The 26143-nt window shown below is 45.0% G+C and overlaps 1 protein-coding gene across 3 annotated transcripts in view; it reads left to right on the top strand.

The window, feature by feature from the left end:
- The window catches only part of LOC306922272 (zeta-sarcoglycan-like), a gene marked incomplete at both ends in the record, with an annotated part of 588514 nt that overhangs the window by 318845 nt on the left and 243526 nt on the right, over positions 1 to 26143 (top strand). For all 3 annotated transcript variants that reach the window (XM_079499734.1, XM_079499735.1, XM_079499733.1), the window contains one exon: positions 24298 to 24516. In XM_079499734.1, the coding sequence (XP_079355860.1) occupies positions 24298 to 24516 (219 nt within the window). The remainder of the gene's footprint in view (positions 1 to 24297; positions 24517 to 26143) is intronic.

Here is a 26143-nt window from a genome sequence, read left to right as displayed (position 1 = left end):
CTCACTACTATCATGTCATGCAAGTACACACACACACACACACACACACACACACACACACACACACACACACACACACACACACACACACACACACACACACACACACACACACACACGTTCACCGCTTAAAAAAAGAGAACAGGAAACAGAGCAATTTTCTTCTCTCAAAGTCACAGCGGTTTCATCTCCTGTGCCTTAATACACCAAATCCCTCAATATGAGCCCAGGCCTGTTTCTGTCACATTACCTCACTTTGTGACAAACAGAGATGACGGCAGGTTCAGATTACATTAGATTAGATGCTTCATTGTCATTGCGTAATAAAAGATAACCAAACTTATACTGTAGCTTGACAGCAGTCTACTGTACTGCACTACCAGCAGAAAAGCATACATAATATTGTAATGAAAAGAGGGAAATATGTTTGCCAATGTATATCTAAAAATCACACTTGTGTGAAGTGAGGGGCGCTCTTATCATCATACATCATCATACATCACATTTCGTGCTACAAACACATTCCGTGCTTATACGGACATACACACAAAGCTGTGCATAGGAGGGGCTAAAAAAGATTATTAAAGTAAATAAATAAAATAAAATACCCAGATATGCATGCTTCTAGTCATTACGTGTCACTTTTTGCACATTTTGTGCACATTTTGTGCAAATCCGCAGCCAAATACAGATCATTTTGGGGTCCTTGACCTGAAAAAGTTTGAGAACCACTGACATATGACAATACTTGATTATGTTCTGCCCCCTTTATCTTCTTTCATGTATCACCCTCAAATATCCAACTCGTCATGTAGCTACTGTATGCCCTTGTCTCTGGTCCCACTTTACATGCAGGGACAAGGGGTGGTTGTGTTGTGAAGGTGGTCTGTACGGAGCAGGTGGTGCAGGTGTGTTGTGAAGGTCCACTGTGCCACTTCAAATTACAGATATACAGTCCACGTGTGTGTGTGTGTGTGTGTGTGTGTGTGTGTGTGTGTGTGTGTGTGTGTGTGTGTGTGTGTGTGTGTGTGTGTGTGTGTGTGTGTGTGTGTGTGTGTGTGTGTGTGTACATGTGTGTGTGCGTGTGTGCGTGCGTGTGAGTGCGTGTGCGCATGTGCGCATGTGTGCATGTTACTTTTGGATAATGGGAAAAAATAACGTGTTCCAATGGATGTTCCGATGTTATCATTTAGTTACACTCTGTTATTAATATGTTTCATTAGACAGACACGCTTTTACTTGCAAATACTTTTCCCTCCACAGTTTAAACAGCAGGTCTTAATGAGCAGCTGTGCTGCAGCAGTCCAATCTGACCGTAACAACATGTGAAGTCAGGAGTGCCTTAATGATTGTTGATTGTATTAAAACCTCCCAGTAAATGCGAGGGACATGTAATGACACCTGGTAATGTAATAAACTGACTGGAGATTATTATGTTTTCCGAGTTTAATCACTTCATCGACCCAATTAGACACATATTGAATTTGGTCCAATTAGTGCGTTGAAACCAAACTGCTACAAACACAATCTCCCATTTGCTTCTGAAAGTTGAGGTTATACTTGACTGCAATCTTGGGACTTATTTGAATGAATTAAACATTTTAATCAGTCTGTATGGTAGAGTATGCTATGTTCAAGGTAGGATACGTGATATTTGTTTGTTAAAATAAGTGTAAAATAGCTAAATTTTCTGCTTGTAATCATATAGACTAGTGTGTTGTTCAGGAGCATCCATGTCTTTCCAGATCTTTAGTGAACAGAAAATGCATTTTCAGGTCGGGATACCAATTCTAACAAGTAGAATTGGAAGTGTTGACACAAACAAATTAAGCTGATGAATGGGTATACTATTTCCTGATTGACTGAAATTGGCATCCCACCTGCTTTCCTTTCCTTGTTTATTAAAGAGCTGGGAAGACATGGAGACCCCTGTTAATGAAAAACACGCTATAGCAATGATTACTATCACAATATAATTATTTAACCATAAAAATAATGTTTTAACAAATTAATATCACTTACCGTATACACTACTCTTCGATTGAGAAAGGTAGTTTTACTTGCTGTACTTATTATTACCTATACTAACTTACATCCATTGATCACACTGAGTCCATTTGATTCAAACTGTTACCAAATACAATTGCCTTGTCCTCACTGGCCATGATTCACAGTGGCCTTGATTCTTCCGCACCCGAGTACACTTCATTCAATGCTTTCACATTGCAGCGATCCGTATCCGAGTACACTTCATTCAACTGTATTCAATGCTTTCACATTGCAGCGATCCGTATCAGAGTACACTTCAATCATTCCCGAGACTACCTCCATGTGTGGTCCCGGGAACGGTTGTATGTGATCCGCTCCCGGGAACGGTACGCAGCATTCACACTACGACAACATCTGCCAAATGGTCCCAAGTGCGTGTTGTATCTGGTCCATACCATACTGTTAAAACTGGGAGAGCACTCAATGAAGTTTGTGAGACACGGCAGACAGAGCAGATGCAATGATGTTGTTGTTTATTTCAGAGTACAGCACAGCACACAGCTTAAGGCTCACGCCAGCCAGAATGGCTGGTGCTCACGCATGGGCTGACGCCCGAACTGACAAAGTGGTCGTACTGTATTTTAGTTAACCTTTTAAGCATTTTACATGGATGTAGGGTGTCGACATGAGAAAGATGCATACACTTTAGTGACAAGTCCTTTGATCAACCAGTCTGTTTCTTCGTGTCAACAAACTCCTTTGTCATACAAACAGCCACGGGAGGCACATAGCAAATGGCCAGGCACCTCACCACATGGGACCGGGTGTGGGAGCCTGAAGTGAAAGACGGTCTCAGATAGACACCTCCAGATGACAACATGCAGGATGAGCACACATTACTTATGAAATACGCATAGAATTATTGGTTCCAGATTCCACATGCGCCATATAGTGTGAATCTGCCCTTACAGATTGTGCCTTAACCATATTAATGCCAGAACGTAAAAATCTGTCTATCTCTGTTTAAGTGCCATATTGCCGGTGGCCACGAGATGGGGTCGCAGCCAGTGCCAGCCGCATTTGGAAAAAGGTCACGTGATCGCTAGTTGATGTAAACACAGCATGAACCGGATGTGAAAGCCGGCCATCTTAGTGAGGTCCAAAGGGCCCGTAGTAAGACGGTGATCCGTGTTATTATCATAACTAAGTCAATCTGAGGCGTAATCAAGCGCATTTTTTGCATATTATGAGCCATAATGCTCGCGCACGCGGCGTGTGCGCGTGCACGGGCGTGCACATGGGATTTTTGGCCGTTTTACTTGAAAATCGGTCGGAGATAGCTAAAAATGTTGCAACATGCTAACGTGGTGCTAATGAAGTGGGGATTAATGCGCATTAAACAATATCTGTCTTTACGGCTCTGGCACCGCGGACAAAGTAGGGACGAGCTCGTCTTAACGTCCCTGGCACTTAAACTGTTTTAATGTCATTTAATCCGGTAATTAAAAATACGATTATTATTATTATTATTTTTGCTTTTACTCACATGTTAGACAGCCTACATATAGATCCGACGTGCACACGCGTGTGCTTATTACTCCTTTTTCTGCTCGAAATGAGCTAAAATGCGCTGTTTGGAAGCTTATTATTCCCTCTTCTTACGTCCGCGGACGAAAACATCTCATTGCCCATCTACCGCATTCTAGAGTGAAGCCACACTGTAGTGTGCTGGGGGCTACACTTCCTGGTTGCCCTCAAGGACAGTCTAAGAAGGATGAGACGCGAAGACCGTACGGGCGACGCCATGTTGCTTTGGAAGGAAAGAAACATGCGCAATGGGCTATATGCAGCCAACACTTCCGCGTTCAGCTTCCTTGGTCTCAACTGCGCATGTTTCTTTCCTTCCAAAGCAACATGGCGTCGCCCGTACGGTCTTCGCGTCTCATCCTTCTTAGACTGTCCTTGGTTGCCCTGGCATCTCTTCTTCTACTGTGGTATTTCGCATTTGACTGCATGGCACTGGCCTAGTGTCGGGAGGGAAAGTGTTAGGTGTAGAGGGATAAAAGAGCAGGCCAAGCACAAAGCCAGCGTTTTGAAGGTATTCAAAAGTTTGAATATTGAAGGTTTAAAGGAGAGTTCCGGTCTTCCGGACTAGCACTTTCTTACCGTAATCTGGTGTTATTATATCCAATTGACCGTGCACGGCGGGTTTATTGCTAAATCACTTATTTTGATCACTCGACAATTATATATTTGTAATTTTGTATATATCTGTCTTTCATAATGTCAGATATGTCTCCACATATTTTCGTCCCAAATGGGCTTCCGTAAAAGGGCAACTGACGAGGGACAGCGAGTGCATTCTCCGGCAGCGGCAGCAGCCACGGCGACGCCGCCAATTGCCGACAACAGCCGTGGCAGTGTTTCCTCTGCCACCGGCAAAGCCTCCTAATCCACCACAGACCGGCGGATGCCGGCACCTGCCGCTTGCCACCGGCACATGCCGGCACCTGCCCCGGCACATGCCGGCACATATGCCGGCACATGCCACCACCCGCCGGCAGGTGCCGGAAGGCGCCGGCACCTGTCGGCCTTCCGGCACCTGCCGGCGCCTGCCGGCACCTGCCGACGCCTTCCGGCACCTGCCGGCACCTGCCGGCACCTGCCGGCACCTGCCGGCACCTGCCGGCACTTGCCGGCGCCTTCTGGCACCTGCCGGCACCTGCCGACGCCTTCCGGCACCTGCCGGCACTTGCCGCCGCCTTCCGGCACCTGCCGGCGCCTTCCGGCACCTGCCGGCACATGCCGGCGCCTTCCGGCACCTGCCGGCGCCTTCCGGCACCTGCCGGCACATGCCGGCGCCTTCCGGCAACTGCCGGCACATGCCGGCACATGTCGGCGCCTGCCGGCACCTGCCGGCACTTGCCGGCGCCTTCCGGCACGTGCCGGCACATGCCGGCACGTGCCGGCAACTGCCGGCAAGTGCCGGCAGGTGCCGGAAGGCGCCGGCATGTGCCGGCATGTGCCGGCAGGTGCCGGAAGGCTCCGGCAGGCGCCGGCAAGTGCCGGCATGTGCCGGCGGGTGCCGGCAAGGCGCCGGCGGGGCGCCGGCGGGTGGTGGCATGTGCCGGCATATGTGCCGGCATGTGCCGGGGCAGGTGCCGGCATGTGCCGGCATGTGCCGGTGGCAAGTGGCAGGTGCCGGCATCCGCCGGTCTGTGGTGGATTAGGAGGCTTTGCCGGTGGCAGAGGAAACACTGCCACGGCATAGGAAACACTGCCACGGCTGTTGTCGGCAATTGGCGGCGTCGCCGTGGCTGCTGCCGCTGCCGGAGAATGCACTCACTGCTTATGCAACTGACGATAAACCCCACATCCATGCTCAGAGCTATGGAGTGCTAGAGATGGATTCTCCCCCCCCCCCCCCCCTACTACTGGTATAGCGCTAGTCCAGAATTAATAATGGATTGCATTTTTATAGCGCTTTTCTATGCACAGAGTGCGTCCTCAAAGTGCTTTACATTGGTCTATTCATTCATGCATCGGGAGCTGAAGTGGCGAACAGTCAATGGCAGTGTCCTCACTTCCCACATTCACACACCAATGGTGACAATTAACCACTGGGAGCAATTGCTCAAGGACACTTTGACACTAACTCTGGGGGAGCCCGGGATCGAACTGTGAACCTCACGGTTGCCATCCGGCTGTTCTACCTGCCTCTCTACCTCTGAGCTACTGCCGCCTTTTAGTGGTTAAATATCAGAAAATACATGTTGACATAAATTAAACATATTAATACAAATGATAATGAGTAAACAAACAAACAAAAGCATTATTTCACACTGATGATAGTGGTGTCAAACAAGTCTACAGTATATACTATATGAAGCTATCTATGAAATCTATGAAAAGGTTTTATCTGCAACTATATTAGGGATCTCTGCATCATCTCAGCCTGGAACATGTTCTAGACCCCCAGGGCGTACTGGGTGGGTATACTGGCTATCAAGTGACTTACGAGCGTTGACCTGCCACAGTTGTAAGCATTATTCACACATTTTGATGCAGTGTGTTTTCAGACAGCAGGCTTCAGGGAGGATGCATAGCTGGAGGGAATGAACACACAGGAGGACAGAGGACTCTGTCGGGATTCCAATTCAAACCCAGCAGGGAGCATATTGCCGCTGTCGGGTGGACACCTTGTATGTCCAAAACCCTTCCTTTTTCTTAATCTATATATCGTTGCTGTCGGGCAAAAAACGAAGCTAATGAAGCTATAGAGAACAAACAGAGATACTCAGATAAAAGCAATTCAGAGAGAGAGAGAGAGAGAGAGAGAGAGAGAGAGAGCTGAGACGGAGAAAGGCAAACACAGAGCTGAGAATGAGGTGAAATGCGACTCAGGAACTCATCATGAGGTAATGAGACAAAGACAGGTTGACAAAGAGACAGGGAGAGAGGGACGGAGCCATGCATACAGATGCAGGCATGCGCTTGTGTGTGTGCACGCACGCACGCACGCACGCACGCACGCACGCACGCACGCACGCACGCACGCACAATTTAATTACAATGGTTCACACTAACAGCACTGCAGTGTGTGTGTATGTGTCGGGGGGGGGGGGGGGGGGCTTTGACAAACAGAGTCAGAGTGTTTATTGCGACCACATTTACTATGAAAACTTGCATTTCATTTCCCGTCAATCAATCTGTCACCCCCATGCCTCCATGTATGGTCACGTATCGTGACATCATGTCTCCATATATGGTCACGTATCGTGACATCACGTCTCCATATGGTCATGTATCGTGACATCATGTCTCCATATATGGTCACACATCGTGACATCACATCCCCATATATGATCACATCACGCATATGTCAGTCTGACATCATCAAACCCTCTATACTCAAGACACGCTTTATATGGCCATGAACCCTGGCCATGGCGAGATCGCTTCTCGCCCTCAGGCGTCTTACTGGTAAAGTGCAGTTGTGTAAGAACGTGCGTGCGTGCATGCGTGCGTGCCCTACAGTTGAATCCGGCAACAGCAAACGGCAGAACTGACGGAACTGACAGAACGTGAAACGTGAAGAATTCCTCCCGCTGAGCACTAATCTGTCTCTTCTGAGGATCAGACGTCTCCCTGCTTGATGTCCCTTTCAATCTGAGTGTGTCATCATGAGGATATGCTGTCAGTCTTTAGCGCTGGCGTGCACATTAATAACCTGTTCATTCGCACATCAGAGCACGTAATGCTTTGTTATTCTTCCTTTTTTTTGGCAGGGGGTACTAACGGAACCTGCCTACACCATTCTCTCTCTCTCTCTCTCTCTCTCTCTCTCTCTCTTTCTCTCTCTCTCGCTCTCTCTCTCTCTCTGTGTTGGAAACATGACTCACTAAAAAGCCTTTAACATACATTTGAAGCACGAGGGGGGGGCTGAGTGTGTTGGGGAGGACAAACTAAAGTCACAGAGTACTGGAAATGCCTCTGGCACCCAGTATCAGGCCCCATCACGAAGCTACATATTTATCCCTACTTTTGAGCGTGAATGACCCTGAAGTAGGAACATTTAGAGACGCTCTGACTCTAAATGTGTCTACTTTCCAGACATAGTCTAGCCGGTGCTCTTGACAAAATTCGGTCTCATGGAAATGAAAAGCAATCATTGCAATGGTGTAATGCCTTGTGTTTGGCAGTGTGTGGCTCTGCTCCTGTGGTGCTCACACACAGGCTTGACTAGATACACACATTCCTACAATAATGGCCTATGCCATTTCTATGGATATTATTATTATTTCCCTAATACATCTCCATGATGCTGACCACCTCTGGTAAAACCTATCCGATTCCTTATTGAAAAGATGCTGTTCCCACCCCAGGAGTATAATTTAGAGTGTGACAGAGGCCATTTTATTTTTGTGTAAGTCACAAGGCAAATCAGAATCATCTTTATTGTCACATCACAGTAAGCCTTGCTGAGCCATACGGCCCACAGGGCAGGAACCTATCTCCTGTTTCTGTAGCTACGACCCACAGGGCAGGAACCTATCTCCTGTTTCTGTAGCGTGAGGCAGCTTGATGTACTGTACAAGTACACCCCTTGGACATGACTCTATGTCACAGGGATTTACCCCAATCCAACACTTGATGCTGAGTGCCAAGCAGTGAGGCATTGTGTTCCATGTATGGTCTTTCGAAAAAGGAATGAAAAAAGAGACACGGTATCTACATATTTACACATACTGTAGCATGTCCATCCAAACATTGTGTACATTTTAGAAACAGAAATTACAGTAGGTGCATGGGCATAACAGCTGCACTGTACTGTTCATGACAAAGTGACTTAAGCGATTTTACAACCTTTTCAAGATGGTCACTTATTCCAGAAGTAATTTTGCCTAAGTCCGATTTATAATTGTCACAATGTAAATTAATTTGGCTAATGTGTACGCTACAAATTTGACAGACAGCATTATTTGTAAGCCGATAGTCATATTGTCGTTTTACTTTTATGAAGTAGTATTAAGAAGACATATCACATTATAATAGGGGCGGCAGTGGCTCAGGGGTACAGTGGCCGGTAGAGCAGCCGGATGGGAACTGCAAGGTTCCCAGTTCGATTCTGGGCTCGAAGTGTCCTTGAGCAAGACACTGAAACCCTAATTGCTCCTGAGGTTGGTGCCTTGCATGGTTTCCTCTGCCGGTTCCATCGGTGTGTGAATGTGTGTCTGTGTAAAGTGTCTGTGTAAAGTGCTTTGGATGAAAGCACTATATAAATGCACCATTTATTCTATATTTGGTTGAATTTATACTGTTTAATGATGAACTGAAATTAAAAAAGTGGAAAAAAATGACTTAAAGGAGTAGTTCACTCAAAAAATTACTTATTTTATATCAATTACACCACATGAAGCATGTAAAAGTTAAGAGTCCGTCTGCTTAAAAGATCTCATATAGTTCCATTATGCACATTTGAGAGGGTGTATGAGCAATGCACCATTGGTAATGCAATATAGATTTTCATTTCACGAAGGTTCAAAGGTTGAACTGTCATGTTAATTAATGTTCCACGATGTTGCACTTATTGTAGTGTCTAGTGGAAAGAATGGATTCTAAGGTCAAATGAGAAGGCAATGTAGCTTAACGTAACATAGTCACGACGTGACATGACAAGACAAGACATGGCATAACATCGAAGAAGGGATTCTGCCATTTCAGTTACTGATAAGTAGAAGCAGCAGAAATAGAAAGTACAAAATCCAGTAACAAACGTAGCGGAGCAGAGTTCCCATCCATCAACCGGTGGCTATTGTTGTATAGCACCATTCCTCTGCGCTACAGTGCTCACCACAGTGGAACGGAAAGAAAAAACATGATGAATGGGACTGTAGCTTTCTAAACAAGTACAGACACGCTCTGTCGAGACAGGACGGCCGAGCAAAAACAAACTGCAGTTACAACGCTAGGACGTTGTTCGCTAACAATCTGGAAATGTGTGGTTAAAGCGGAGAGCAGAGTGGGGTTCTGTAAATGTTCGGTTTTCTTGAAAGTGGGCTAAACCTTCTTCAACCACATGCCAGTGGTTCCCAAACTTTTTGTCTCGGGACTTCATTTGGTGTCTCCACGGGAACTCAACGCACAAAATACATTATGAATTACTGTATTGTGCAGAATATAAAACGACTCGGATTATGGGACGACCCCCATTTTTCAAGAAAAAAGAACATTGAATGTCAAATAGTCTAGTCCCCGATTATAATTCGACCCTGTTTTTTAGGATATTTCCATTAGAAAGAAACAGTACAGTAGTCTTATATTCAGGCCAAAAGGGTAATCACTTAAGCCCTATTTAACAGTGAAAATCGCTGATCTACAAATTCAGTTTTTACACAAAAAACACAACGTTAGATCTACAGCAGTTCAAGGATAAACCCAAAACAGTTCTAAGACTTATTTCGTGGTAAGCCTCTATAATCTTCTACACCCAAGGTCCCATCCAGAGGCGTAATTCCAGAAACAAATTAGAGGTTGGCAAAAAGGTGACTGCTTAAATGAATATTTCTGAAAGCAGAACCCCTATACATGACACAATTACACAAATTACTAGGGACTCAAGGTTGAAAGTGGCTGCATGATTGCAGACACAAAATGTGTCTGGGTGGGTGTGGATTGAGATGCACTCAGCGCTTATCTAAAATTAGATGAATCTGTAAAAAAAAAAAAAACTAAAACAAACAAACAAACAAACAAATTGCATAAACTAACTGCGCTTGAGGTGAAATGTGAATCCTAGGCGGTTGCAATTGCCATCTCCTGGGAGTCCAAATAACACCCCTGGACACAGTGTGCACACTTCTTTTCCCCTGTCCCGGAGGACGCCTTTCATTCCATCAGCAGACACCACGGTACATTCAGGCCCTACTCCTCTAGTCAGTCAGTCAGTCAGTCAGTCAGTCAGTCAGTCAGTCACTTGTCCGTGTTGTTATAGAAGACATCTAATGAAAGCACGGCGTGCGCTTTATAACCACTCCACCCCTGTCCCGCAGAGCATTGTGTGATTGGATAATTCTGTGAGCTTGACAGCCAATCCACACCGGGGGGGTTGGGTTGATGAAAGCCAATGTGTGAGAGGCTTTAAATTAACCTGCCAATCAAGCTGCCGATCACGGCGTCTGCAGCTCGACAGCGGGGGACTCATCGCCTCTCGTGAGCTTATACTCTCTCTCTCTCTGCCTCTCTCTCTCTATCTCATTCCCCTGCCTCGCCCCTCTCTCTCACCATGCCCGTCTTTCCTCGACATTCTCCCTCTCTCTCTCTCTCTCTCTCTCTCTCTCTCTGGTCTGTCGTTGGATCTTAATTAGTCTCCTGCGGTTGGGCAAAAAAATCAAATAAAGAGAGAGAGAGGCACGATGAGACGGAGGGAAATAGAGGGAAATATAACAGTCTTTTACAGTGAAGACATCGGGGAGGAGGGGGAACAACAGGAAGTCCCCCTGGCGGCCGAGCAGATTTGGAACAAATGTCTTTGTTTCGTCAGGTGGAAACCTTGTATGTCCAAAATGTCTCCTAAAATGTAGAGTAGCTAATTATGTTTTACCAGCTTTTTTCTCCCCAATTTAGTCATGATTATCCCAATTTATCCCTCCCCACACACATTGTTGTCACTTGCTGTTGTATCCTACTGGTTCACCTGCCGGTGAGGAGCCCCCACCGGGAGGACGTAGAGCCTTCGTCCTACTCCCCCCACCCAACACTCCCTGCTTACAGGTGCTGCCCCAGTCTGTAGGATTACATGCAGTGACAAATAACACCCTCCCTGCGGGCTTCCCTCCCCCGAACACGGACCAATTGTGTTCGTGTAGACACACAACAAAGCCGGTTGCGCCATGATGGATTCAAACCCATAACCTCTGTGGTGGTGGTGGGCTGGGACTGTTACCACTGTGCCACCTGATCGTGCTGTAAAAGTTACATTAAAGGCAATGGAAAGTATAACCTTGTGTTACAATTGATCCAATGCACTTATAGTCACAAGCTCACTGAATTACTTTCACTACACTGTGTGTTCTGCTGAGTCTGTTTTACTGCAAAGTAGGTCATTCATTTGTGAAAAAGCAAAACAAAACAAACGTGGAGATGCCAAGGTTTCCACCCGACAGTGACAAGATGCAGTTATCAGCTCAAATGCCTCGATGGCCGGATGCACCTGATTAATCAGTTCAAAGCCTGCGGTGAACAGTCCGTCTAGACTGCAGTTTTGTCAACATGCTGCTCTCTCTCTCTCTCTCTCTCTGTCTGTCTCTCTCTCTCTCTCTCTCTCTCTCTCTCTGTCTCTCTCTCTCTCTCTCCCTCCCTCTCTCTTTCTCTCTCCCCCCAATTACATCCAATTCAAAAGGGTTTTATTGGCATGAGATAAATGGAAATACATAAATGTGTAAACTGTAAACAGAGCTGTGTTACATTGTGCAACTTAGAGAAAACTATCTTACAATACCATAAGATGTGTGTGTGTGTGTGTGTGTGTGTGTGTGTGTGTGTGTGTGTGTGTGTGTGTGTGTGTGTGTGTGTGTGTGTGTGTGTGTGTGTGTGTGTGTGTGTGTGTGTGTGTGTGTGTGTGTGTGTGTGTGTGTGTGCGTATTTATGCTTAACACCTGAGTGTGTCCGTGACCCTTTAGTCAACCCAGCAGTATACAGCTCACGCACGCTGTGTGTTTGTCAGGTGGTCACGCATGTTTGCACACATTGCAGGCATACAGAAGCTTGTGTAGCATACAGTACATACTGTACTGTACGTCTCTCTGGTGAATACATACTGGTTTCATTTATGTAACTTGTTTTTCAGCTTAGTAACCTTTCAGATAACATGTGGTATCTGTGTGTGTGTGTGTGCATGCTTTGTCAATTATTTATTTGAGTGACTATAACTCCCACGACACCTGCAGTAGAAAAATATCAATGGAAAGTAGCAGATCTAAGCATTGAAAGCTTTTAGAACAGTATTTTCAATTGAAAAACTGCTTAAGTTTTAATAGAAACGTAGTAGACAATATGTACAATCTTTGTAGTGGAGTGAAAGTCTCCAAATGCATTTACGCGAATAATGTACAGTACATGTACTTTGTTACTACCCACCAGTGTGTGTGTGTGTGTGTGTGTGTGTGTGTGTGTGTGTGTGTGTGTGTATGTGTGTGTGTGTGTGTGTGTGTGTGTAATAATAATTATGTGCACGTGTTAAGTTGTTCAATCCAACCTTTAAACAGCAACAAATCCATCAAAGCCTCACCCATCCGTCAAACTGTGTGTCTTCACCTTGACAGAACCCGTGTGTGTGTGTGTGTGTGTGTGTGTGTGTGTGTGTGTGTGTGTGTGTGTGTGTGTGTGTGTGTGTGTGTGTGTGTGTGTGTGTGTGTGTGTGTGTGTGTGTGTGTGTGTGTGTGTGTGTGTGTGCGTGCGTGCGTGCATGTGCGACGGCATGCATGCACATATTTGTGTGTATTTATGCAGTATGCACGTGTGTGTCTACGTGCTTTATGGTTAATAGCCAATGTGACCTTTTGCAAGACAGGTATCGATTTGTTAACATAGCCTATAGTGGGTGAGCTCAGGTCTGCAGACCAGAGAGAGAGAGACAGGCGAGAGAGAGCTCCCGCTGAGAGAGAGAGACAGAGAGAGAATGAGTGAAAGCCCACATTACATAGAGCTGCTATTGATTGATTAAGCAGATGAGAGCAGACTGCTGACAGCCATGGGCCCCATCAGGCCCGGCCATGAGCCTACAGCACCAATCAGTCAGTCAGTCAGTCTGTCTGTCTGTCTGTCTGTCTGTCTGTCTGTCTGTCTGTCTGTCTGTCTGTCTGTCTGTCTGTCTGTCTGTCTGTCTGTCTGTCTGTCTGTCTGTCTGTCTAGAAGTCTGTCTGTCTAGAAGTCTGTCTGTCTAGAAGTCTGTCTGTCTAGAAGTCTGTCTGTCTAGAAGTCTGTCTAGAAGTCTGTCTGTCTGTCTTTATTTACTTTATTATCATTTCTAGAACTCGGGTCTGACATAGCTACTGATGGCTGATGACGTATAGGCGGAAGTGATTTCCTTCCGTAAAAGGCACATCTATACAAGCTCACAATCTGTCGCAGCGCAACGTGTTGTGATCTTGCGGATTGGCTATATTTTGGTTTATTATTATTTCTACAGTGTTCTCAACCTTTCACTCAAGTAAGAACATTTTTATTATACCATAGAATTAGAATATAATTAATAGCAGCATATTTAATCATTTCCCTTTTCAATATGAATACGAACTAACTACAAGTGCGACCTGATATGCATGAATGTGTGTCATTTCAATTTCATCTAATAACAGGCCTTGATCAACTAATATTCCCATAAGCACCAAATAAAGACAGTTTCCATGACTCCATGATCACACACACACACACACACACACACACACACACACACACACACACACACACACACACACACACACACACACACACACACACACACACACACACACACACACACACACACACAAACACGCTCCTCTTTATGCTGTTGTCCCTCTCCCTCCCCATCTCCCCTGGCATGGCCTGTTTCAGAACCCTGGAATAGGCATTTACCCAAATGAACAATATATCATCATATCTTATTATAACCCACCAGCATAGAGGAAATCCAATGACGCCCAATGCATCCGAGTGTGTGTCTCTCTCTATGCCTGCCTGCCTGCCTGCCTGCCTGCCTGCCTGCCTGCCTGCCTGCCTATACATATTGCAGTGTGCGCCAGTCAGCTGAGCTTCCTTGGCATCACATACAGTACACGTTCACACTTTACAAGTTACAAGTTTCCTCTGCGTGCCGGCATGGCCGACTTTGCATAATTCTGCGGTAGACTTGACATTACGTGTGAATTACTATTCATGTATCTTCATTTAGGTCCTACATCAAAGAAGGATCTACAGTACTTTGATGTGGGATTTCTGTGGAATGAGTCTGACATGCTCAGGAATCAGCTCCCATCAGAAAAGGAATCTACATAAAATACACCCCTTCAAACAAGAAACCTGTAATAAAATGTGATTTGCGATGCATGTCCCTGCCAGGGTTAGGTCCATATATTTTCTCCTAATTGCGCTGTGCACCTTGATTTCTGCCACATTTGCCTGAGTATGATGTGGGTCATATATATTGACACGTCTCCGGCTGGGTAAAGAAGCTTAGAGGTAGATTTTAGTTTTAGTCATAGTCGTTTGAATAGTTTTCATTTAGTTTTAGTCACATTGTAGTCACCTGGAATGTTTTAGTGTTAGTCTAGTTTTAGTAGACTAAATATCATAAGAATTTAGTCGACTAAATCTACAGTTGATTCAGTCGACTAAAATGTATTTTGGCGGGCCTTGATGCTGTCCTAATGGCTCATTTTACACTTACTGAAGCTTGTAGATCTGCTATTTTCAGCATGCAACCAAGTGTACAATGACTTGTGTCTTTTGCTTATACTGGATCTCTTGTTCACTAGTCCCTTCCTAACATTTTAGTCTAGTTTTTAATTTGTTGACAAAATTGTCGGTATATTTAGTCTTAGTTTTAGTCGTCATAGCTTAGTTTTCATTTAGTTTCCATTTATAGTTTTCGTCAGTGAAAAAAGGTAGTCGACGGAATTTTTCGTCATAGAATGAATCGACGAAATCAACACTGGTAACAGGGCGAGTGGGCGCCTCCACTGGTTGGTGTGCAACATATTTGTTTCCTGGCTGTAGCTGTGGGCAGGTATACAAACTGTGAATCCCTGTTGTTCAATGAGCTAGACTGGGTTTCCATTGCATTGGCAGGTCGTGCAAGTTTTGGCTCCTTCTCTAGGTCGTCCTCAGACGAGCCTTCCATCGTCGCTTCATGCAGTCATCCCGGTTCTCCATACATCCGGCCAGCTCGTTGGTGCTTTGCGTTCCTGCATCTTTCTTGAGTACATCCACATAATGTTAGTGTGGGACGTCCTTGTGACCAGTGCCCAAGTGTTGGTTCCCACAGCACCAGTTTGCTGGCTGGCAGCTCTTGGTGTCTTTGGCAGTGTCCTGCAAGTCTCATTCTCCTGGCTGCTATTTTGTCACTCACCCTGAATATTCCAGCATACAAATTCTCGTTGGTAACATGTGTACTCTTACTGATGTTGAGCACTACACGTAACATTCTGGTGTAGCATCCGCCTAGAGCCTTTTGCAGAGTTGGCTTCAGGGTCCAGCATTCACTGCCATATAGGAGAACAGATTCTACCGTCACGTTAGAAGAAGCGGAGTTTGATTTGTCGGGGGAGGTTGGAGTTCCATACACTGGCCATGCCATTCAGGGCCCTCCTCCTGAAGTCCTTGACTTCCTTCAGAGCTATGGAACACCTATACAGCAATCTCATCGAATTCTACTTCATTGAAAAACTTCAAACATAAGTTTAGGACCCACTTAATTGACCAGATTACTTAATTACTTAATTATATCTCTTTGTATCATCTCTTCTTTTCTCTAATCATGTAGATAACCTATAATTCTAATCATGTTCTTGTTGTTTTTTTGTTTTGTTTTGTTCTTGTTTTATATACTGCAACTATGTCTTCTGGATGTTCTATATTTCTTGTACAATGTTTCATTTACATAGGTAGAGGCCTCGTATAAGCCCCTTGGGGTTTTTTTGCCTCAGCCTAGCACTTTACCCCTCTTATATTTATATGCTCACTGTGTTGTTTTTTATATTGTGCTGAATAAATAAATACAAAAAATACAAATACAGTGCCTCCTGTTGTTGTGAGAGGTGGATGTTCCGTTTGGATGTTGGCTCCTTACTCGAGTAAAATTTCTTATACTGAAGTCTTAATTCTTGTCTTGCCTCACAGTGTATGACTGACGCCGACGGGCATTAATACAACACTCTTTGTCCTCTACTTGCAATATTATGTCATGAATTTAACAATTCAAAATAGATTTTTAACCTGACAAAATGCGCGCACACACACACACACACACACACACACACACACACACACACACACACACACACACACACACACACACACACACACACACACACACACACACACACACACACACACACACACACACAAACACTGCACCAGTACATTCTTATACCTCACCTCACATTTGTATTTTGTACTGTATTATACCAAATGAAAAATGGTTCCTTCCTCCATGCAGTGCGGGGCAACGACCATATTTTTTTTACGGGGTCACTGCGGCAGCACCCGTGGCACGGTGGTAACCATGACGATGAGGGCCGTGGCGGCCCTATGGCGGCGGGGGGGCAGGGGGGCTTGTTTATGGATGTGGAGCGTTATGATGTTAATAAAGTTAGGTTGCACCGCAGGGCTGGGTGGGGGGAGTATAGGGATTGATGGATGGCTCTGTTGTCAGTTCAATCTCAGAAATGGATTGAGAGAGGAGAAGGAGGAGGGGAGGAATGGGTGAGATGGAGAGAGGGGGGGTTGTGGAGAGAGGCAGAATGAGGGGGAGAGAGAGAGAGAGAGAGAGAGAGAGAGAGAGAGAGAGAGAGATCTTTTGATTTTAAAAGTACCTTTATTAAATACTACCGCAACTCAGCACCAGATCACATCATTACACATGCTTCATTCAAACTTGGAAATAAATATTAAATATTAAAAAGAGAGAATTAGTTCCCCATGCTCCTCCACCATACACAGCACCCCTCCCACAGCCCACGTTGCATCAAAAGTCTCTATCTAGATTGTCCACTGTCCTGTAATAGGCATGTTCAACCCTGAGGCGGGCTGCCACCAGTCCTTGCATCACTTGCACAGGATCTACAGACCCCACCCCCCGGGTTTTGTTTTTCCTGCTAATCCAGATGGCCAGCTTATAAGCCACCCCTGACATAAAGTTCATAAGCACATGGACACTTTTCTTCTTGACTTGTATTTTGGACCAAATACAAATAACTTGTGTGAGAAAACCTCCCCCAACCCCAGAAACCAAGAGACCATTAGTCTAAATAAATCCCTTAGCCTGGTACACTGTAAGAACAGATGCTCTAAGGTTTCCTCATGAGTAGATAAAACACAACCCACCCCATGACTAGGATCGAGGTGTGCTATGTGTCTGTTTGTGGCTATCGCTCCATGCACTATCATCCACTGGAGGTCAGCTGTCTGTTTTTCAATGGGCAGCTTGTACAGGGCCCGCCAGCAGCCTTTTGGGGACTTGTCTGTGCCAAAGAACTCTGACCACCTCGGCACTTTCATCCGTTCCAAGGACCGTATGTGACACACTTTGACACAGACCTGGTATGCTGCCTTTTTCCCCATATCCTCGAACTTCCTGAGCTGCGGAACAGAAAAAGAGAGGAACTTTTCCTCTCCCTCCTCCCACTCTCCCACAGCAGGGCCGACAGTCAAAGCAGGGAAGCAATACTCCCCCCATCATCCCAATGTTCTGATGGTGTACATGTTCTCCACAAATCTCCTCATAGGATCCGGGAGAGAAGAAACAACCTCCTCCATCAGTCTAGTCAGCAGTCTGGAAGACCTGATCTTGGCCATTTGTCCCAAGACCTCCACAGATTCTGTGGCCTTCAGCAAGTGTTCTAGTTTCACGCAGCCTGGCTCCCGCAGGGCTGACCGCAGGCTTGGAGAAGATAAAGTATGTGCCTCAAAGAAGCCGTTGTAGAATATTGGCTCTTCAAAAAGCCACATTCCTGGTGTTTCCTCATGATCTCTGGTAGCCTCCAGGACCTGCAAAGCTTGAAGTACAGAGCTATAGAAAGGAGTTAAACCATTAAGATATACCTCGTTGAGTCTTAATAAAAACAGCTGCTTGCTGTACCCTAACCGGCCAGCTCCCCGTAGAAGCAGCTCAGCAGTCTCAAGCCATCTTGCTCCGCAGTGGTGAAGCAGCCTTTGAGCCGCCTCGAGTCTGAAGGCCAGTATTCTGGACTGAATGTCAATTAGCCCTTCCTCGACTGGAAGATGGCGTATCCAGTGTTGTCCAGACCAGAAGTTCACCAGCAGCTTCTGAACTTCCTCTATCAGTCCTCTTGGAGGAGGCAAAACAACCAGTCTGTGCCACAGTGTCGAGGCAATCAGGTTATTAGTAGCTTGGAACTCACCTATGCTTTTTATGGCATAGGCAGCTCCCGGCAGGATCCACCGGCAGAAACTATGCGCAGCTGCTAGACATGAGACTAATTAATTAGAGCGACAGAGAGTGAGAGGAGTGTGTGTGTGTGTATATGTGTGCGTGTGCGTGTCAATTTAACAAAGGTGCAGACGATCAGAGTGATGTTTGCGCTTCTCTATGCCGAATTGAAGTGGACTCGGACCCAGACTTTCTTTTTCTCCCTGGAAATAAAAACGTCTGGGTTTCCGAGGCTAGGTTATTAGCAACCAGAACTCGTCCCCTATACAACAACTGGGGTAGCATCCATTTCAATGTAGACAACTTTGCACACACTCTCTCCACTATGCCCTCCCAGTTCTGTTTCTGAAAGTCCTCAGTACCCAAGTAAACCCCCAACACCCTCATACCATTCCTCCCCCACTGAAGTCCCCCAGGTATAGGCAGGGCAATGTTCCTCCTCTCCACCTCCCCACCTGTAAGGCTTTACACTTAGCCCAGTTTACTTTGGCTGATGAGGCCTTTTCATACAGCGCTATAGAGTATCCACGAAGACCTGTACATCCCCTTGATCTTTTATAAAAATGTTAACCTCGTCAGCATAAGCTGTTACTGTCAGTGGAGGGCTTTGTGTCCCTGGTAGAGAAAGACCCTGGATCCTGCTCCTCAGTCTACTTACTAGTGGTTCTATGGCTAGACTGTATAGTTGTCCCGAGAGTGCGAAGCCTTGCCTTATCCCCCTCTGCACTGAGATGGGTCGACTAAGCCCCCCTCCCACCTTGACCATGCAAGTTGCCCCACTGTATAACAGACCTAACCATGACCTGAACCCTTCCCCAAAACCCAAACTCTTGAGAACAGAAAAAAGGTAACCATGGTCTGTCAAGAGCTTTCTCTTGCTCGAGTGATAAAACCCCAAGGTCCAAATTATAAACATCACAAACATTTAAAATATCTCTCATGAGGAAAATATTGTCCATAATAGTCCTGCCTGGGACGCACTAGGTCTGGTCCATGTGCACCACCATTCCCAGATGTGTGTTGTGAATGTTCATTAATTGTTAACAAACCGAGATGTTCTCTGAGCATTATTAAGGAAAAAGAGAGAGAGAGAGAGAGAGAGAGAGAGAGAGGAGAGAGGAGAGAGAGGAGAGAGAGGAGAGAGAGAGAGAGAGAGAGAGAGAGAGAGAGAGAGAGAGAGAGAGAGAGAGAGAGAGAGAGAGAGAGAGAGGATTGATGCCTGATGTGAGGATAAATGGAAGGGCACATGAGAGTGGAGCGGTGGATTCAATTATCACAACACACTGTACAGTATGTGATACATCTACGATATAACTGTTATCCATGATATTTCTGTTATTACTTTTGTACAGTATTATGATAGATCTATCAAATGTCTATGATAAAACTATGTGTCTCGGATCTGCCTGTGATAATTTTATTTGAATCATTTGTATTTAATAATAAGTGTTAATAATTGTCATTGCAGCCACACTTAACAACTTTCACTTTTGACATTTGTGACATAGTGGATCACAACGCGTCTATTCTTGCTACTTTTGTGTGCCACTGCAGTATGATGAAATAGGGAATGAATTAACACAAAAAAAAGCTGAATTATGGAGACTAGTCCTTACCCGTTCTGATATATTTCAACTTGTATAATATATTTGTGTGTGTTTTTGTAATGAATAAAAACAGCAGTATAACATGAAAGTATTCTTACAAATGCATGGTAGGGAAACGTTTTCATGGAAAGGACCGCAACATTTACACTTATTAGCCCACAGACCCCTATTTGAAAAGTATCAAGGACCCCCAGTTTGATATGCACCACAGAAAGTAGGGACAGTCGTACAGGTACTCCCAGATATATTTGGTAAGTCGCACAGATCCAATTGCAGGTGCATTTGCGTCCAAAATGGTGTACATTTTGAGCTTTGGCTTGAGAGAACTCATGGCTTTTGCAACCTGTGATGTTGTGAGCTTGTAGATTAGCCGTTTTCGCCGGAGCGTGCGCTGTAGCCACTTCACGCTGAGTGTGTGTGTGTGTGTGTGTGTGTTGGGGGGGATGGGAGAGGGAAGACAGTTGTATCTTGTGTTGTGTTTAGCCGCACGAACTGAAGACGGTTGCATCCCCACTCAAAATGTGCACTTGGCCAGGCGTACACGCACGCACACACGCACGCTACACAGAAAATGTGCGCTTGTCCACGTGTGCACACACGCACAGTAGGCCTACACACGCGCTGACACACACACGCGCGCGCGAGTGCACCGCGAAAGTAGTTGGGAAAGTTTACGTGGGCTGTTGATGTCGGAAGTGGTGGAAGTCAACATGTGAAAGCAGCAGTGGGTCCAGCGTGATGCAGCAACTAAGATAGCGTGTGTGTGTGTGTGTGCGTGTGTGTGTGTGTGTGTGTGCAGATAGGCAGTCTGAGCGGTGGGCCAGGCGCAATATTGTATAGGCCACTGTTTGTTGTGTTGCGGTGGGAGCAGAGGAGACGGGCTAAGACCTCCATATTATTATGGTCAATGCCTGTGTGAAAAGTGGGAGTGATTGGTGCAGGCAGTGAGGAGCTTACCCGTTGTGATATATTGCCCCCCCCCCCCTACGCCCTGAGCGCATTTTCAATTCACTAATAAATTCATTATTAATCTATAATTTGTTAAATTGGAAAAACGGCTTTGTTAAGACCTCCATATTATTATGGTCAATTATGTGTGAAAAGTGGGAGTGATTTGGTGCAGGCAGTGTGGAGCTATGTGTTTCTGACACACATTCAGACAGACATTGGCCTAATTATAGTTTGATGATGATGATGATGATTATAGTTTGATGATGATGATACAAGGAATCTGCCCGAGAGCGACGACATCTACTATGAGACATCTATGTATTGTACACATATTTGCAGGTGTTCCACTGTTTAAATGAGCGCGTCACCCATTTTCAACCTTATAGAATATTGGTCCACACTCATGCTCATTAAAAGAAGAATGTCCATCTACTCACTCTGTGTTTAATGACTGTGTACAGTTCAGAATCCTGCCTACCAAATGAACCTATCAATGGAGATGTCAAGCTATAAAATGTACCGGAATTATCATCCTGGAAAGTATGCAATAGAAGACATAGGCCTTGCATTAATTGGATGATGATGATGACACTGCGTTCCACAGCCCTCCTCTGAGACAAAGAGTGAGTAGACAGAATATGTGCCAGCATCTTATAATGAGCATTACTGAGGACCAATTATATGAAGATAAGTTGAAAATGGGTGAAGGGAGCAAGGCCAAGTCCCACATTAGCATACTGTACGTGGATGTACTCAAGAAAGATGCATGAGTGCAAAGCACCAACGAGCTGGCCAGATGTATGGAGCACCGAGAAGACTGGAAGCAACGATGGAGGGCTCGTCTGAGGACGACCTAAAGAGAGTGCATTGGTGTGGTTTGTGCTTTAACAGATATGCTGTTCTTGAATGGTCATACAGGCATTTTACATGAAAAACAGAAAAGAAAAGAAAAAAGACATGCACATCCAACCCAAACTTGGGCAGGAGCTGAGCGGTGAGCAGTATACAAAGATAACAAATAAATACGCTCGCACACTGAGGGCTCCGATGCTGTAATAGATACCTTTATTGCACAATAAGGTGACTGTGATGTTTCGAGCACAATGCTCTTCCTCAGACTGGCATATTACACATTATATTCAATATCAATGATATTGCTGAACCAGCAAGAAAGAGAATATTGTAGTGGAAATAGACCTTGGAACACTTGGAAGACTGCCTGCTGTGAAGTTAACACTATAGAACAGCATTGCTTTTGATTAGATTGGCATTCTAAATATTCTATTACAAGATCATATTCCAAGGCCCTACACAGCTACAGAGAACATGTGTTATTGATTCATAGCTAAAGGAATGAACAGCAAGCAACATGAGGCGAGGTCAGTGCATAAAGGATCTCACATCAGTGCTTTAGAAGTGCTTCATTATAGCTGCTGGTTGATGTACAGTGATCATAACATACACAGGTACAGTGTTTATGTAGACTGATGTTCTGTTCTACATTTGCTTTGGCAATGTAAACATATGTTTTCTCATGTAGGTATAAAGCCTAAGCCACCCCCTATATTTTTCTTCTTTGGATTATTTTAATATGGATCCTGCGGTGCAAGTCATTGACGAAATGGCATTGTCAGAATTGTAAGCATATTTGATCATCGCAATAATTTTGTTAAATCACAATTTTTTGGGCCACAATAATAATTATTGTGACATATCGTCCCATCCCATGTCAATAAAGCCCCTTGAATTGACCATTGGTATAAATATGGACCAGGACATAAGGCACAAGGTTTATGTGTGTGTGTGTGTGTGTGTGTGTGTGTGTGTGTGTGTGTGTGTGTGTGTGTGTGTGTGTGTGTGTGTGTGTGTGTGTGTGTGTGTGTGTGTGTGTGTGTGTGTGTGTGTGTGTGTGTGTGTGTGAGAGAGAGGGTTGTTAGATATGGATCATAACTAAACATAGGCTCTCTCTCTCTCTCTCTCTCTCTCTCTGTCCCCCCCCCCCCCCCCCCCAGGAGCCAAGGTTTATTCAATGTCATTGTTACAAATCTACATGGTGGAGTCCTCTCCCCCCTTCTTTTCCTTCTCTTGTAGTTTTACTTGTTAGACATGAATATGTGTGACATAATATCAAAGCATGGCTGGCATTCCTTTATAGCCCAAATCTAACCCCACAGGGAGGACAAAACACAACGCTGTCAAGATGTATTTTACAATGGCATACGGTCTTGTATGCTACCGTACAGTTACAGCCTGGAGCATCATTCTGGCAAGAGTACAAATGCATGAAGACAAACGGAATTCAAGATATGTAATCATAATGCACAGAGCGAGGAACTTAATTTAGTGTGAAATGTGTTCATAGTACCGTTGTGTTTGTTTTTAGGCCGGGCCTGAATCTCTGAAATCTGGAGAAACCGAAACACCATGTTCAAAACCACAAAACATGGTTTGATAAATTATGCATTCTGCTTCAAACTGTCAGGAAGTATACTGTACAACCAGAAATTGTACCGGTGTTTCGTCTCCACATTCTCCTGTGAACGAACTGAACAGTCATTTTGCTATACTACAGTTCAAGTATACAAGTCTAATTTAATTAGATTATTATTGTATTGTTGTATGTTATTGAGAGCATTGTCTGAAGCCTTGTGCAAAACAATGGCGATCAAAGGTCCATGACTTTGACCTTCCTGTCTAAACCAAAACTAGCATGGCACAGCACAGCATATAGCAACAAGCCATTGGCATTGTTTTTTTTATCCACATTGACATTTTAAAGTTTGTCGTATTGATGTAATTTTGTTGTCAATAAACATATTCAATCAATCAATGGAGGGAGTGAACGAACGAACGAACGAACGAACGAACGAATGAACAAACTAATTATTCATTATTACAACGTTGCAATGTGACACGTACGCAAGCTTGTAGATAGGCTATTTTCACAATTCCTTGAAAGTGTATTCACATTTTCTAAAGATAGGAAATGTGAACATCATGACCCATGCAAATGGTGGCGTGACCCAAAAATGGCTTTAGTTGGAGAAACACTGTTGTAATCTCTCTCTCTCTCTCTCTCTCTCTCTCTCTCTCGTCCAGATGACCCAGGAGCAGTACATCCTGGCGGCCCAGCCCAACCCGCTGCACCAGCGGGCGCCGTCGATGTGCGGCGGCGCCCCGGCGTACCCCGCCGTGGGCGTGGGCATCTACGGCTGGAGGAAGAGATGCCTCTACTTCTTCATCCTGCTGCTGCTCGTCACCATGATCGTCAACCTGGCCCTGACCATCTGGATCCTCAAGGTCATGAACTTCACCCCGGTAAGGGACCTTCGTGTGTGCGCGTGTGCCTGTACTAATACGTCTGCCTCGATCGATGCCAGCGATTCACCAAGGGGCTCCTGAGTCACTGCCCTCCTCACCCTCCTGTCTAGCTAAGAAAACGAGGTTGTGTGTCAGCAATGGGTATCTCAATGGAGTGCTAGACCCAACATCCAATATACCAAAAGTAGGAATTGAAAAAAATCCCCAAAAGGTAGCACATCCAAAATGTCTAATAAATGAAGGACAAATTACTCACATTTCCACTTTATTGGCACACACCAATAAACAAACGCTTACAAGTTTTGGCTATGAGCCTTCATCAGAGCATCTCCTGTCTAGCATCAGAGATGTGAGCTCTACAGTGTTGTTAGCTCTGCTGTCTCACCGCAGTGTATCTACGTAGGTGGTGCACCTCTTTCCCCTCCTGGCTGTGCCCTGGGTTGGCTCTCACAGTGTCAGTTTGCTTGCTGACACCAGTTCCGGGTGCCTGACGCAGTGCCGAGCCAGCCTCATCCTTCTCTCTCTGACCTTGTCTGTGACCCGTGGTTGGTCACTGCCAATATCCACGTTTTGTGATGTGTGGTCCACCCATGTGGTCCACCCATGTGACACCTAGTGCCATTCAGACCAATCTTGTGTAGACACAGTGCTGTGAGCGTGCATGTCTCGAGTCTCGACACCATGCTGCAATACCGACTCTACTATTTGTTCTCATGTTTTAGTTTTTGTGTTGTTTTTTCTTGACCATAATTAGTTTTTGATCAATCAAATGTTAAGCAGCAGCAAAACTTATAAGACCTTAATATCTAACAACACGATTAGTTCAGACTTTGCTTCGTGCAGGGAAATTCAGTCCCTTCCTTAGACACAGCAGCAGCAATAACCGACAAGTTACACACCAAACAAGCAAACATATACTATACTTAGTTTTAGTCTAGTTTTAGTCGATGAAAACTCAAAAGGTTTTAGTCCCATTTTAGTCAAACAAATAAAATAAAATGATGTATTTAAACTAATTTAATTAAGTCAGTGCAAGTATTGGATTTAAGATATGACTACTATCAGTAAATGGATACATCTATACAAAGCAAAGACCAAATAAAGAAAGAACATTGACCATCGATAAGAGCACCAGTTAAATGGTACTCAAGCAATGACAGAGTTGTTGTAGCCTTTGAACAGATCCACTCAAGATGTCCCCTCGCTGGTTTGAGTTGGAAATACAAGATTTTCAATGTCCGATTCTTCTGATATTCGTAGCTTTCTTCTCCCTATACTGTAAGTCAAGATACTCAGGCCTGTTTGATATTCTGGAGAGGGGACAGGCTTAGCTCTGCTTATCTTCCACAGATCCTGAGAGATCAAAGGACACGCACATGCACACGCACACACACACACACACACACACACACACACACACACACACACACACACACACACACACACACACACACACACACACACACACACACACACACACACACACACACACACACACACACACAGAGAGAGAGAGTGAAGAGAGAATGGGCCAGACAAGAGCGAGTAAAGAGAGGCTCCGAGAGAAAGAGAGAGAGAGAGAGAGAGAGAGAGAGAGAGAGAACCTCAAGGATTGTTCTTGTTC

The sequence above is a fragment of the Electrona antarctica genome (assembly GCF_951216825.1).
Source record: "Electrona antarctica genome assembly, chromosome: 4".
Lineage (NCBI taxonomy): Eukaryota > Metazoa > Chordata > Actinopteri > Myctophiformes > Myctophidae > Electrona > Electrona antarctica.
This window is presented reverse-complemented; position numbering and strand designations above follow the sequence as displayed.